Below are 13,165 nucleotides of genomic sequence, written 5' to 3'. Positions count from 1 at the left end.
AAAGACAAATACCATATGATATCACTTATATGTGGATAATCTAAAATATGACACAAATGAACTTATTTACAAAACAGAAGCAGACCCACAGACTTAGAAAACTTATGGTTACCAAAGGGGAAAGGGGGTATATAAATTAGGTGTTTGGGATTAACAGATACAATACTACATATAAAATAAACAACAATGTCCTACCGTATAGCACAGGGAATAATATTCAATATCTTGTAATAAACTCTAATAGAAAAGAATATGAAAAAGGATATATATATATATAAAATCTGAATCACTTTGCTGTACACCAGAAACTAACACAACAATTCAAATCAACTCTACTTCAATTTAAAAAAACCAGAATACCTTGCCAGTCTCTACTGACTCCATGCCTGGCAAATTGGGCTGTTCACTGCCCTCTTCATGAGACTTATCCTATCTAGTTTTATGTACAAAGCAGTTTCTCCATCCCAAATACATTATAGAAAAAGGTCTGGACTTTTCAGTTTCTACTTTTCTGCTTTCTAGCTGTGTGAGCTGGGTGGCCATGAAAATCATGATAATACTTCACGTGTGTTGAGTGCTTACTTTGTGTCATATGTTGTGCTAAGCACTTTATATGTATTATTTTAATTATTTTTTCCAATTATTATCATCCCTATGTTACAGGTGAGAAAACTGATGCATAAAACAGTCTAAATGACTAGCTCAAGATACCCAGCTTTTCTAAGCCTCAGTTTCTTCATCTGTAAATTGAGGATTCTTGTGAGGATTAAATAGAAAGCATCGAGCACAATGTCAAACACAAACTGAGTATATGTTGCCTTTCTGCTCGCTCCCTATTATTCCTTCCTGTCCTTTCGGTATATCTTTTGTGCCCCAGCACAGTTTTCCTCCATTTTAGTCAAGGCAGAAGTAACTTACTGACTCTGGCTCCTATAGAACTAAATCTTCAATATAAACATTTTGATGTTTTTCACCCATAGCCTTATTATCTTTTTATGTGTTCATCATACTTACCTACAAGACTGCAAACTCTTGAAGAGCAAAGGTGGTGTCTACTGGCCTAAAGTAGTTCACTTTTTGACTAATTATATTGACTGACTACATATATATACATACATATATACATACGATTGTGTATCTATATATACACACTATATATATACACACACACTATATATATATATTTTACCACAGCCACTTCAAATTTTCCCACTTTTCTCAAGCTTCCGACCTTGACCCCTTCCTAGCACCCTCCTCAGTCACCTCTCCTACAACGTCACGAAGGAGGAAAAGCCATCAGATAAGAACTTTCTTACTCTCTTCCACTACACCCAGGAACTCGCCTCTGTGCCAATCTAGTCCTTTCCCTCCTACCTCCTACGGAAAATCCCTCCCCTATGGCTGGGTCTCTTGCCCTCCAGTCATCTCGGGGGACTTGCTCCATTGATGATCTGCTCCTTCTGCAATGTTGCTGCCTTCTCCTGCTCAACAATCTCGTCTCACCTTAAACATGCTCAGGTCTCTCTGATGCTCGGAGTCCTGAACGATGGCACATTTCCAGCTGGCGGCCACCATTCCTCCCTCACCTCAAGCCAAACCTCTCCAGAGTCAACTGTGGCCCTGCCTCCCCCTCCCCCCTGCACAGCAATCCAGCTCTCATCGATCTTTCCAAAGTAACCAGCCACCCCTTTGATGCCAAAATCAATGGACTCCTTTCAGTCACTACCTAAGGACCTGATTAACTGAAATGATTCATCAGATTTTAACGATAGTGCAATTAGTTGTCTGTCCATTTTCCCCAACAAGAATGTAAGCTCCATGAAGGCAGGGACCTTCATCAGTTCTGTTCACTTTGGGATCCCTATGTTGTCTCTGGCCTCTTGTACATAATAAGTTTACAATAACTAAGGGACTGAATGGATCTTGCCCTCTTCTTGGTAAATTCTACTTTCCCCATCAAAGCATGTTTTACACTCTGATTGTCTGCTTATCTGTATCCCACCAGCAGTGTAGTTAGAGCAGAGACAGTGCTCTTGGTAGTTGCATCACTGAGCACAGGGCCTTGAATAGAACTCCAAAACATATGTATTGATCGAATGACTGAAGGGAAGATAAGAAGAGGGAAGGGCTTTTATGCCTTGTGGTAAGTAGGGAAGAGAGTAACACACAATACATTCTTATTTCCCAATCTTGCTAAAAGCCAAGAGTGATGATTGGATAGTTGGCCTGAATTAATGAAAGATTATTCATTAATGAATTAAGAGAGTTCATTCTCATTGAATTATTATTGAGCTTTCATTTTCTTTCCAGCTAAATTACCTTGGCACTCCCTACTTACTGGGGAAACACCTCCAGGCAGATTAGATACCATCTCACACCAGTCAGAATGGCCATCATCAAAAAATCTAGAAACAATAAATGCTGGAGAGGGTGTGGAGAAAAGGGAACACTCTTGCACTGTTGGTGGGAATGTAAATTGATACAGCCACTGCGGAGAACAGTATGGAGGTTCCTTAAAAAACTACAAATAGAACTACCATATGACCCAGCAATCCCACTACTGGGCATATACCCTGAGAAAACCATAATTCAAAAAGAGTCATGTACCAAAATGTTCATTGCAGCTCTATTTACAATAGCCCACAGATGGAAACAACCTAAGTGTCCATCATCAGATGAATGGATAAAGAAGATGTGGCACATATATACAATGGAATATTACTCAGCCATAAAAAGAAACGAAGCTATTTGTAATGAGGTGGATAGACCTAGAGTCTGTCATACAGAGTGAAGTAAGTCAGAAAGAGAAAGACAAATACCGTATGCTAACACATATATATGGAATTTAAGAAAAAAAAATGTCATGAAGAACCTAGGGGTAAGACAGGAATAAAGACACAGACCTACTAGAGAACGGACTTGAGGATATGGGGAGGGGGAAGGGTAAGCTATGGCAAAGTGAGAGAGTGGCATGGACATATATACACTACCAAACGTAAAATAGATAGCTAGTGGGAAGCAGCCGCATAGCACAGGGAGATTAGCTCAGTGCTTTGTGACCACCTAGAGGGGTGGGATAGGGAGGGTGGGAGGGAGGGAGACGCAAGAGGAAAGAGATATGGGAACATATGTATATGTATAACTGATTCATTTTGTTATAAAACAGAAACTAACATACCATTGTAAAGCAATTATACTCCAATAAAGAAAAAAAAAGAAAGAAACAGTCCAGGTACCTGGCTTCTCCCGTATCCAGTCAGACAACCATTTCAAATGACAATCACAGGTCCAGGGATTCCCATGAAGATAAAGGCTTTCCAGATCAGGCATATAGGTGACCATCTCTTGAGGGATGGAGCTCAGAAAGTTATCAGACAAGTATAGGTACTTAATGAAAGATGTTTTAAATATCCGGAGGTAGCACAAGGAGACAAATGTATCTGGATGAAGCTTAGTGAGCTGGTTCCCTTCCAAGTGCACCAGTCGGAGAGAGGTGAGTCCATAAAAAACCTCTGGGTTTATAAACTCGATATTGTTGTGGTCCATATGCAACCGTGTCAAGCTCCTGAGACCATAGAAAGTGTCCTTCTGAAGTTTTCGAACTTTGTTATAGCTCATTTTTAAGACCTAAGAGTAAAAAGAACACACTTATTTTGTCAAAGGAATTATCACAAAAAGGAAAATCATATCCATAGTAAAACATACGTTGAGATTAATCCAATGCAGTGTGTGTACCTTGTTTGGATCCTAATTCAAACAAACCAGTTGCAAATCAAGTATGAGAACATCAGGGTAATTAGAATATTCATGAACAGTTTATGATATTGAGGAATTACTGCTATAATTTTAAGGTATAATACTGATATTATGGTTCATTTTAAAAGATTCCATAACTTTGACATATGTATTGAAGTACTTATAGATGAAACATTACGATATCTCAGATTTGTTTCAAAACAGTGCAATGAAGTAGAAAAGTAGTGGGTGGAGGTACAGGTGAAACAAGATCTGTTATGTGTTGATAACTACTGAAGCTGGGTGATGCTGCATTGGGGATCATTATATTATTCTATTTTTGTATATGGTATACTTTTTAAAAAACGTATTATGGAAATTTTCAACCATATACAAAAGTATCTTGACATTTCAAGTAAACTTAAGATTTCTTGAACCTGAATTTTTCATAAGAAATATGATTTTATCTTTCACATTTAAAACGCCTTTGGACTTCCCCGGTGGCACAGTGGTTAAGAATCCGCCTGCCAATGCAGGGGACATGGGTTCGATTCCTGGTCCGGGAAGATCCCACATGCTGTGGAGCAACTAAGCCCGTGAGCCACAACCACAGAGCCTGCGCTCTAGAGCCCACGAGCCACAACTACTGAAGCCCATGCACCTAGAGCCCATGCTCCGCAGTAAGAGAAGCCACCACGATGAGAAGCCTGTGCACTGCAACAAAGACCCAACGCAGCCAAAAATAAATAAATAAATAAATTTAAAAATAAATAAATAAAATGGCTTTACTGAGATATAATTCACATGCCATAAAAATCCACCTTTTTATTTTTTTAAAGGATTTTTTTTATGTGGACCATTTTTAAAGTCTTCATTGAATTTGTTACAATATTGCTTCTGTTTTTTGTCTTGGTTTTTTGGCCACAAGGCATGTGGGCTCTTAGCTCCCTGACCAGGGATCAAACCCGCACCACCCCCTGCATTGCAAGGTCAAGTCTTAACCACTGGACCGCCAGGGAAGTCCCCCAGATCCACCTTTTTAAACCGTACAGTTCAGTGGCTTTTAGTATACTCACAAGGTTGTGCAGCCATCTCCGCTATCTAATTTTAGAACATTTTCATCACCCCAAAATAAAAACTGATACCCATTAGCAGGCATTCTCCCCCTCCTCCTAGCCCTAGAAAACCACTAATTTACTTTGTTTCTGTGGATTTGCCTATTGTCAACATTTTAAATAATGGATGATACAATATGTGGTCTTTTGTGTCTGGCTTTTTCCAATTAGCATAATATTTCCAAGACCCACCCCTGTTGTAGCACATATCGGTCCTTCATGCCTTCTTATTACTGAGTTGTATTCCACTGTATACATGTAATATATTTTGTTTATCCATTTATGAGTCAATGGACATTTGGGTGCTTTTTATTTTTTAGCTATTATGAGTAATATGATTTTGAATTGATTTTGAATTGAAATTAAAAGTTTTTCAATATTTCAGTAGTGTGTGGGTATTCTCCAATTCCTTCTCCAGTTACCAAGTGAACACGCTCCTTCTCCCAAAAAGAAAAGAAAAAGAAATGCTAGCAAAAACAATGATTTATCATCATATTATCCTAACTTGACCTAATCTGTCATCTCTGTTGAGAATGTTTTTCTGGAATGCCAAGTTCCCTAATAAGCAAAGAAAATTGAAATTGACAACATGGAACGGCTTTGCCCCAAATATTATCAAACTCAATGTTCATCAATATCTATGGAAAACCTGGTCAAGAAAACAAATACGTGTGAATTCCATGAATGAAATGTATTCCATCTAATCCTCTGAAGATATATATTCCAAATAAAGCCTGATTAAGCCAAACCAACAGAATCACATACCTAGACTTAAATCTATGGTTTTACAGAGGCTTAGTGTGATGTAAAAAGGCTCACACTGCCCACTGGCATTTTATCTTTTCTAAGGATAGAACTGACTTTATTTTATTGCACTGTATCTCTTCTATGAGGAGCTTTGGGAAACATTTTTATTTTGTAATTTAAAATCAGATGTGGTTGTACTTTTCCTGAACAGTAGTTTTATTTTTTAATTTACTGAAAAATTGAGTTAGCTTCTCAAAAGCCTCAAGTCCTACTTACAGCAGAGATACTGATCTTTATGCCTGCAGTTCCCCGCATTCCCTTTGTTCTTGTTCCTAAGATTTCTTCTACCTTTTGCTTTCTTTCCTACTGGGGTGGTAATTCTTACAATATTCGATGCATTCTTGGAAGTCCCCGTAACTGTAAAAAAGTTTTTGAATAAGGCAGTGCATAAGTAAAGTGAAGCTAACTTCTATGTAAAGACTGCAATTATTTTTAGAAACTATTCAATTCCCAGATGAACATGACTAGAAGTGGCCTTTTAGGATTAAATTTTAAAGGTTTAGTAATCCTTGGGCATTGATAATTTTTTTCTTTCTATGAGCCTGAGGTATGAGAAAATCAGAATTTTCTTATTCTAATTTCCACATACAGTTGCCTTTAAAAAGAAATCAGTTATTTGACCTTTTCCCTTTATGTCTACATCTAATTTACAGAGTGTCGATTTGGGGGGTTCTCTAGGAACAGGTAGCTTTTGGAGGCACATCTCACCGCATTAACCTGCCCCTTCCCCACATCAGTCTCACCTGCAAGGCCTGCAAATCTGAGAAGGTCTTAGGAGGGATTGTGTGAATGCCATTGCTGTGTAGCATTAGTAACTCCAACTTGTTTAGGCCAGAAAAATCCGTTTCTGTCAATCTCACCAAACTGTTGTACCTGAAATAAAAACATCATTCTAGGCATAAGCTAAGTCAACTAAAGTTCAAATGTCAAAGCAAAACCCAACAAACACACACATAGAACTGAATTTCACTCCCCGCCCCCTTTTTATTTCTTGTGCTCTAAGGAGATAATCCAATGCTTGAAATATTGTTGAAATTCATCAGACGCCACAGAAGGTCAGCCCCTCCAACCCAGCCCTTGCAGTCTCAGTTACAATTATCCTACTCAGATTCCTGGAAAATGCCACATCCCTTCTCATTTTCAAACCTTTGTACATATGCTGTTCCTGCATGCTGGAATGCCTTTGACTCTAGCCCTATTTGTGAACACTGTTAAGACCCAGCCCATTCTCTAATAACATGGCCCCCTTGTTCTCCCAGGTGTAATTCATCATTATGAAGTAATGGTTAAGAAACCTGGGCTCTGAAGCCAAATGTTTTGGGTATGAGTATAAACTCAGGTACCTGGGAGTAGGGCTGACCCTGGGTTAAATCAGTAACCTTTCTGTGCCTCAGTTTCCTTGTCTATAAAATGCAAATAATAGAACCTACTTCAAACGGGTTATGAGGATTAAATGAATGCGTACATGAAGAGTGCTTAGCTCAATGCCAGGACACAGTGTTAGTGATTGTGTCCCAAGGCACTTTGTATGCTCTATTATAGTTCTTATTAAATTGTACTAATTATACAACTGTCTTCTCCCTTTAACTATGGTTTCTAGAAATGAATAATATATCTTGTTCATCATTGTATCCCTGGTACCATCATTGTGTTTGGCCCACAGTAGGCGCCCACTAATGTCCAATAAATGATGTTAAGTCTGCTTGTATGTGCATTCACACACACAGTTTTTCATCAACTTTTAAAATACAGTTGCCTTTTAGCAGATTTAATTTACACATTTTTAAAGCCTTTTAAATAAGTCGGTTTCTATGGAGAAAAAATCCAAGGGCCTTAAAAAAAGATCTAGTTGAGTTTTCATATATATCTTTTATGTGTAAGAGGACGCTTCCAGTTGTCCTGTTACCTCTTACTGATATATCATAACACTAATTCTTAACAAGAGCTATATTATTATCCAGCAAAAATGTAGCCAGAATGCAGCTTTTCTATAATCATGGGCCTCTCAGCCTACCATGAGGGACTATGGGTTCTAGAAGAACTTTCTCTTAGTAAAAGTTTAACAGAAAAAAATTTTTTATTGCCCCAGCAAGCTTAAGATCCTCATGTATTCATTTCAGAAGAGAAATATTGTTAAAAGAATTGTGGTTAATCTCCCAAAGTCACAAGTGTTTTGAGGACAAATCAGCAGTGTCATCAATCCCTCCTTGAGAAGGAAAAAAGACAAGGGCCCCTGCGCACCCTAGATTGATACGTTCCACGTTGGGCGGGATGCTGTGTGGGATGGAGGTCAGGTACCGAAACGTGCAGTGCACCTCTGTAGGCACGTAACAGGCACAGCGGCGAGGACAGGCCCTGCCCCCGGGGAAGACCACCAGGCAGACTGCAGCGAAGGAGACCAGTAAGCTGGTGCTTCCCCTGCTTTTCACCTTCATCCTGAAAAAACATCATACCTCGGAGTTATAAATATGGTTTGAGCAAAGTTCCAGTAGACCACACACAGTAACTGGTAATCTGGGAGACCTTCCTAAAAGGTCGTAAGGGGCCAATTTCATTCACAACTTTTATGGTAAAGCTTACTCTTCACAAAGCCATAGTGTATGCTGGCCTCATATAGATCCTTGTGATCAAGCAGGATATTTATGGTTGTGAAATTCCTTTACAGCTTTTCACTTCTTAACGAAAAGCGGCAATCCCTATTACTTAGAGATTCATTAGAAAAGGAAAGTGGAAACCATAATGGAGATATTGTGACAACTGAAGTACATAAGGCTTAGTTTCCTGTTTATGCTTTAGTTTTTTAGACTTTAAAAAAACTGATTATAAAACTAATACATGTGCAACAGAAAATTTAGAAGCTGTAAATAAGAAGAAAAAAGAAAATAAAATCACTCATACTTCCCACCACCCAGATATAATCAATGACATTTTGCCGTACTCCTTCCAGCCTTTTACATATTGGGTTGGATGTTACTGCATATATATGATCAAATGAAATTTCATAACACATTTTTATCATTGAACATATGTTTGTTTTATCATTTTATCAAACCTTCTTCAAAAACATTTTTAAGAGCCGTAATAATCCACTGAAAGGACGAATAAATCTCTTTCTAACATGTCCTCAAGTCCTTGACAAAAAAGACACATTGTACATGTCACTGCCAAACGATGACCGTAAGTAATTGTAACTGACCGGCTGAGAGGGCTTGAGCCTTGCACCTGCGCCACACTGACCCCTCGCAGGCATTATGCTGTCTGCTTTTGCTCTACTTAGAACATCCCTCTGCCTCTTTTCTTGGTCCCTTCTCCTCGTCCTCACGTCTGCCATGGGGGTGGGGGAGCATAACCAGGGAAGAAATATGCTCAGCTTGTTGGAAAAATGGTATCTGTTACCCACATGGGGGTGAAGCCCAAGGATCCAAACCTAGTTTTTGCCTGAAATTCAGAATATACAAAGATTGTAATAACATCTTTATTATGCTTCTCTAAGAAAAGTGACCTTCATAGAATGGTTTCTTTTAGATTCTACCAGCAACCATCCTTTAGCTATAAACCACATTTAAAATAACATGAATGCTGAATCGCTTGTATCTCCATATAGATAGAAAGATAATGGAATTATTAGAATATAGCCAAATTAAAATTTACTATAGGATTAATCACATGACAAATTTTGTCATTGTAACCATCTGGTTACAAACATTTTAAATAAATGTCGTATGATTGGAGACAGCATTTCCACCTTCTTATCATTAGGTAAGCAAAGAAAGAAACAATAGGATGCAGGTAGTTCTCTCATCCAGCTAGAAAAATAGAAGTTACGGGTATGCCCACTTGAGAGTTACTGAAAAGAGAATCAAAAGTCTAAAAGAACACGTGGATAGTGGATTCCCACAAACTTAAACCTGAAAATGTGTATAATGAAATAGATAGAAATTGACAATACCTGAGCTCTTCTGTCCTGGTCCTAAATCCTCTCCTGACATAGGCAGAGACTGAAAATCTTCCCAAGAAATGGAAGATCATATCCAAACCTGAGTAAGGAAAAATTCTCTGCTCCAAAGTGAAGCCAGTGGCTTGGTCTTTCTGGCTTGCAGCTCAGGGGTATTACTCTGGAGAGAGACCTGGAGGCACCCCCCGAGCCGCAGCTAGATAACCGGAGCTCACATGAATCAGCAGCGTGCCTTTATAACTGTTGCTACGGAAACAGAAAGCAAAGTGGAGGTTTTAAAATGTCCTTTCTCCTCCCTCAACGGTGTGCGTAAATTCCCCCTGAAGTTGTCATTTAAATATATGTATTAATATCACTCCCTTTTGCCCCCAAGTCCCAGGAGCTTCTCCTCCCTTATCCTTTTTGGGCAAATCTGTCAGAAGTGCCCACAATAAGGGTCTCCACCTACTGGTGAATCTTTGCTCAGAGTTTGTCTTTTGCTTGGCATCAGTCACCGAAGAAGCGACCTTCTCATTTTTGCTGTAATCCTTCCCCCTCTTCGGCGCGTGCTCTGTTGGCCCTGCCCTGGCTCGGGCCCCAGGACTAGCTGCATTCCCACGCCAAGCCCCCTCTCCGCTGCCCCTGGCCCGGGCATGGGTCCTGTCCCCTTCCCCGGGAAGGACTGCCAGAGCCGCTCACCTCTCAGCGCAGGTGACCAATGGGCTCCCGCCGCCGGCGTGTGCTGGGCTCAGCTGCCCGGGGCGCAGGGACCGCCCAGAGCTGAGGGAGGGAAGGCGAGGCGGGGCGACGTTGATTTATGTGTCTGGGGACTGCGCCGAGGCTCCATCGCACGCGGATTATAAACGACCACTAGACTCCTCTTCATTTTGCAGAACGCGCGGATGTCTGCTCGCCTTCTGTCTTATTTCCTCCTCTTTCTCCGATTCCCTGTATTTCTCAGGCGCGTTCTGGCTGGTGGGCAGGTCAGTTTCAGCCGCGGGGCCTTTACTCCCACGTTTACCTCCTCCACCTGTTGACAGGTGATGGGTAAATCTTTTGGTTTAAGGACTTGCTTGAATCACCACGAGCTGTTCTCAGTTCTGAGGTTCATCAAAGTTCTGTCTGAAGGCTGAGAGGTAGCCATGATAACCTATGATACCTGCAGTTTGAATTTTCTGTTTGACCCAACTGGAGAAATCTCTCCGGGATTACCAGAGCACTGGGTTTAAATACTTTTTTTTTTCTTATTTTTTCTGTTTGAGTTGCATCCCCCTCTCTCACCTCCACCCCCGCCATCCATGAAGATAGCCTCCAGAATCGCCCCTAGCAACTCAGACCTCATTTAAGAGTGCCTGCACTGGAGACAGGGCCCCCAATATCTTGACTCATAAACACTTAGTATAACTAAAATGACCCTTTTCACTTTAGTTACACTGCGTTTAAACTTTTGATGAAAGTTTGATGTGAACGTTTTTGAGCAGTGATTCTCAGGCTGTGGTTCTGGGCTCAGCAGCGTCGGCATTACACTGGACCTTGTTAAAAAACACAAATTCTCAGGCTCCATCCCAGACCCACAGAATCAGAAACTGCAGGGATGAGGCCTGGCGTCTGCGTGTTAACAAGTCTTCCAGATGATTCCCATGCAGCAAATTTTGAGGATTGCTGGTTTAAGGAAATAACTTCTTATAATGACAATGGGGTTTACCCTGTGGCAATACTACTCTAAGCATTTTACGAATATTGACTCATTTAAACCTCACCCAAAACACCAAAAAACCTAAAAGGAAAATGTTTGTGTCATTTTCATTTTACAGGTTAGGCACATAAAGGTAAGTGACTCACCACAGGTCATTGCCAGCTTGTAAGCAGAGAAACCGAAGTTGATTCAAACCCAGGCACCTGGCTCTCCAGCCTGAATGTTTCGCCACAAAGCTGCAGCTGCCTCGCTCAGCCAAACATCAGGAATGTCCCATATCCAGTAGCTAAACATTCAAGTGATTTATAGTTAGTAATAAGTGGGTCAGTGACCATGGTCGAATTCTAGAATCAGGGACCCAGAAGTAACTCTAGAAGTATGTGTGATGAGAACACGTCTTTAGTTCTGCAGAGCTGACATGGTTCTTTTAGTTAAAAATTCACATGGGATCTCTAGACTTAGAAGCTTGCTTGGGAAACACGGCATATTTGTGGATTCTTCACATCCACAGTTTTTCTTCCAAAGCTCCTTGGTGATCAACCTCATGGCTTCATACTCTTGTCAATTTCTAACCAAGGTCTGGACTCCCAGACCCTTGCTAGGATGAATCACAGAAAGATGACCGTAGCATGTTATGCTCCTTTTTTTTCCCCAGGATGGTTACATGGGGTCATTTTTTTTGCTGTCAGTTTCAAAAAGAACTCCTGTTAGGAATGTTTGCTTGTTTTAAGGGTTTTAATGAGAGATATTTCTAGAACTGCTTTGTGTCAGAGTTCTCTCTGTATTTTCCACTTTTTATTTAATCTGCCAGAATTATTAGAAACTCGAAAGGCATGTTGGGACTAATTCTAGTTCAACTTTCCCTATTTAATAATAATAATAGTAATAATAATCACTGTATTGTAGTCAGAGCATATATGTGCCAGAAGCGTTATATGTGTTGCTTAATTCTCGGACATATCCTTATGAGGTAGGCACTAAAATTATACCCATTTTTCAGGTGATACTCTGAAATAATTAAGAGCCAGAATACAATACTGAGTTAATTTTAAACCTCTAAGGCCCCTGTTCTTAAGCCCTACCTTTCCCAGCCTCCTCCACTTCTGTTTACATTTACACTGTTGTAAAATTTGGAGGCTCCACAGCATATCAAGGATTAAAGTTTGACCAGTCTCCTTTCTAACCATACTTAATAATGCAATTTGTTTCTATAGATTCTTACAGTGTACAAATCACTTTCATGTTTGAATATGGCTTCATTTAATGTTTACAAGAAATAAGTAAAACTCAATGATAATAATTCTATTTTATAGGAGAAGCTGAGGTTGACTATGTATATGAATTGCCAAACTCACATCTGGAGTTAACCTGAACTCCTAACCCTGTGCTTCCTGGACTATAAACTGTGTTTCACCTACGCCTTCAGGACGGTTTGCCATTTTAATTACCTCTCACTATAGTTTACCTAATATTTTTCTTTAAATCACTCCTCCCTTCTTTTTTCTAAGTCTTTCCCTAAACAATATCAGTAAATTCACAGGTTTGATATTTTTTTTCTAGTAAACATGACAATAAATATACATCTTTTTGGGCTTCCCTGGTGGCGCAGTGGTTGAGAGTCCGCCTGCCGATGCAGGGGACGCGGGTTCGTGCCCCGGTCCGGGAAGATCCCACATGCCGTGGAGCGGCTGGGCCCGTGAGCCATGGCCGCTGAGCCTGCGCGTCCGGAGCCTGTGCTCCGCAACGGGAGAGGCCACAACAGTGAGAGGCCTGCGTACCGCAAAAAAAAAAAAAAAAAAAAAAAAAAAATATATATATATATATATATATATACACACACACATCTTTTTTACCCTTTACATCACACCTGGGAATTTA

General features: G+C 40.1%; 1 protein-coding gene across 2 annotated transcripts in view; it reads right to left on the bottom strand.

The window, feature by feature from the left end:
- The window catches only part of IGSF10 (immunoglobulin superfamily member 10), a 41,260-nt gene extending 30,916 nt beyond the window's left edge, over positions 1 to 10,344 (bottom strand). The window contains exons 1-4 of one of the 2 annotated variants that reach the window (XM_067737487.1): positions 10,291 to 10,344; positions 7,899 to 8,093; positions 6,401 to 6,530; positions 3,237 to 3,627 (exon numbers count right to left, since the gene is read on the bottom strand). In XM_067737487.1, coding sequence (XP_067593588.1) covers positions 3,237 to 3,627; positions 6,401 to 6,530; positions 7,899 to 8,092 — 715 coding nt within the window. In that variant the 5' untranslated portion in view covers position 8,093; positions 10,291 to 10,344. Of the gene's footprint in view, positions 1 to 3,236; positions 3,628 to 6,400; positions 6,531 to 7,898; positions 8,094 to 9,606; positions 9,849 to 10,290 lie in introns of those variants that run through there. The other variant, XM_067737486.1, reaches the window with a different exon arrangement.
- Positions 10,345 to 13,165: the final 2,821 nt, after the last annotated feature.

The sequence above is a fragment of the Pseudorca crassidens genome, chromosome 5 (genome assembly GCF_039906515.1).
Source record: "Pseudorca crassidens isolate mPseCra1 chromosome 5, mPseCra1.hap1, whole genome shotgun sequence".
Lineage (NCBI taxonomy): Eukaryota > Metazoa > Chordata > Mammalia > Artiodactyla > Delphinidae > Pseudorca > Pseudorca crassidens.
This window is presented reverse-complemented; position numbering and strand designations above follow the sequence as displayed.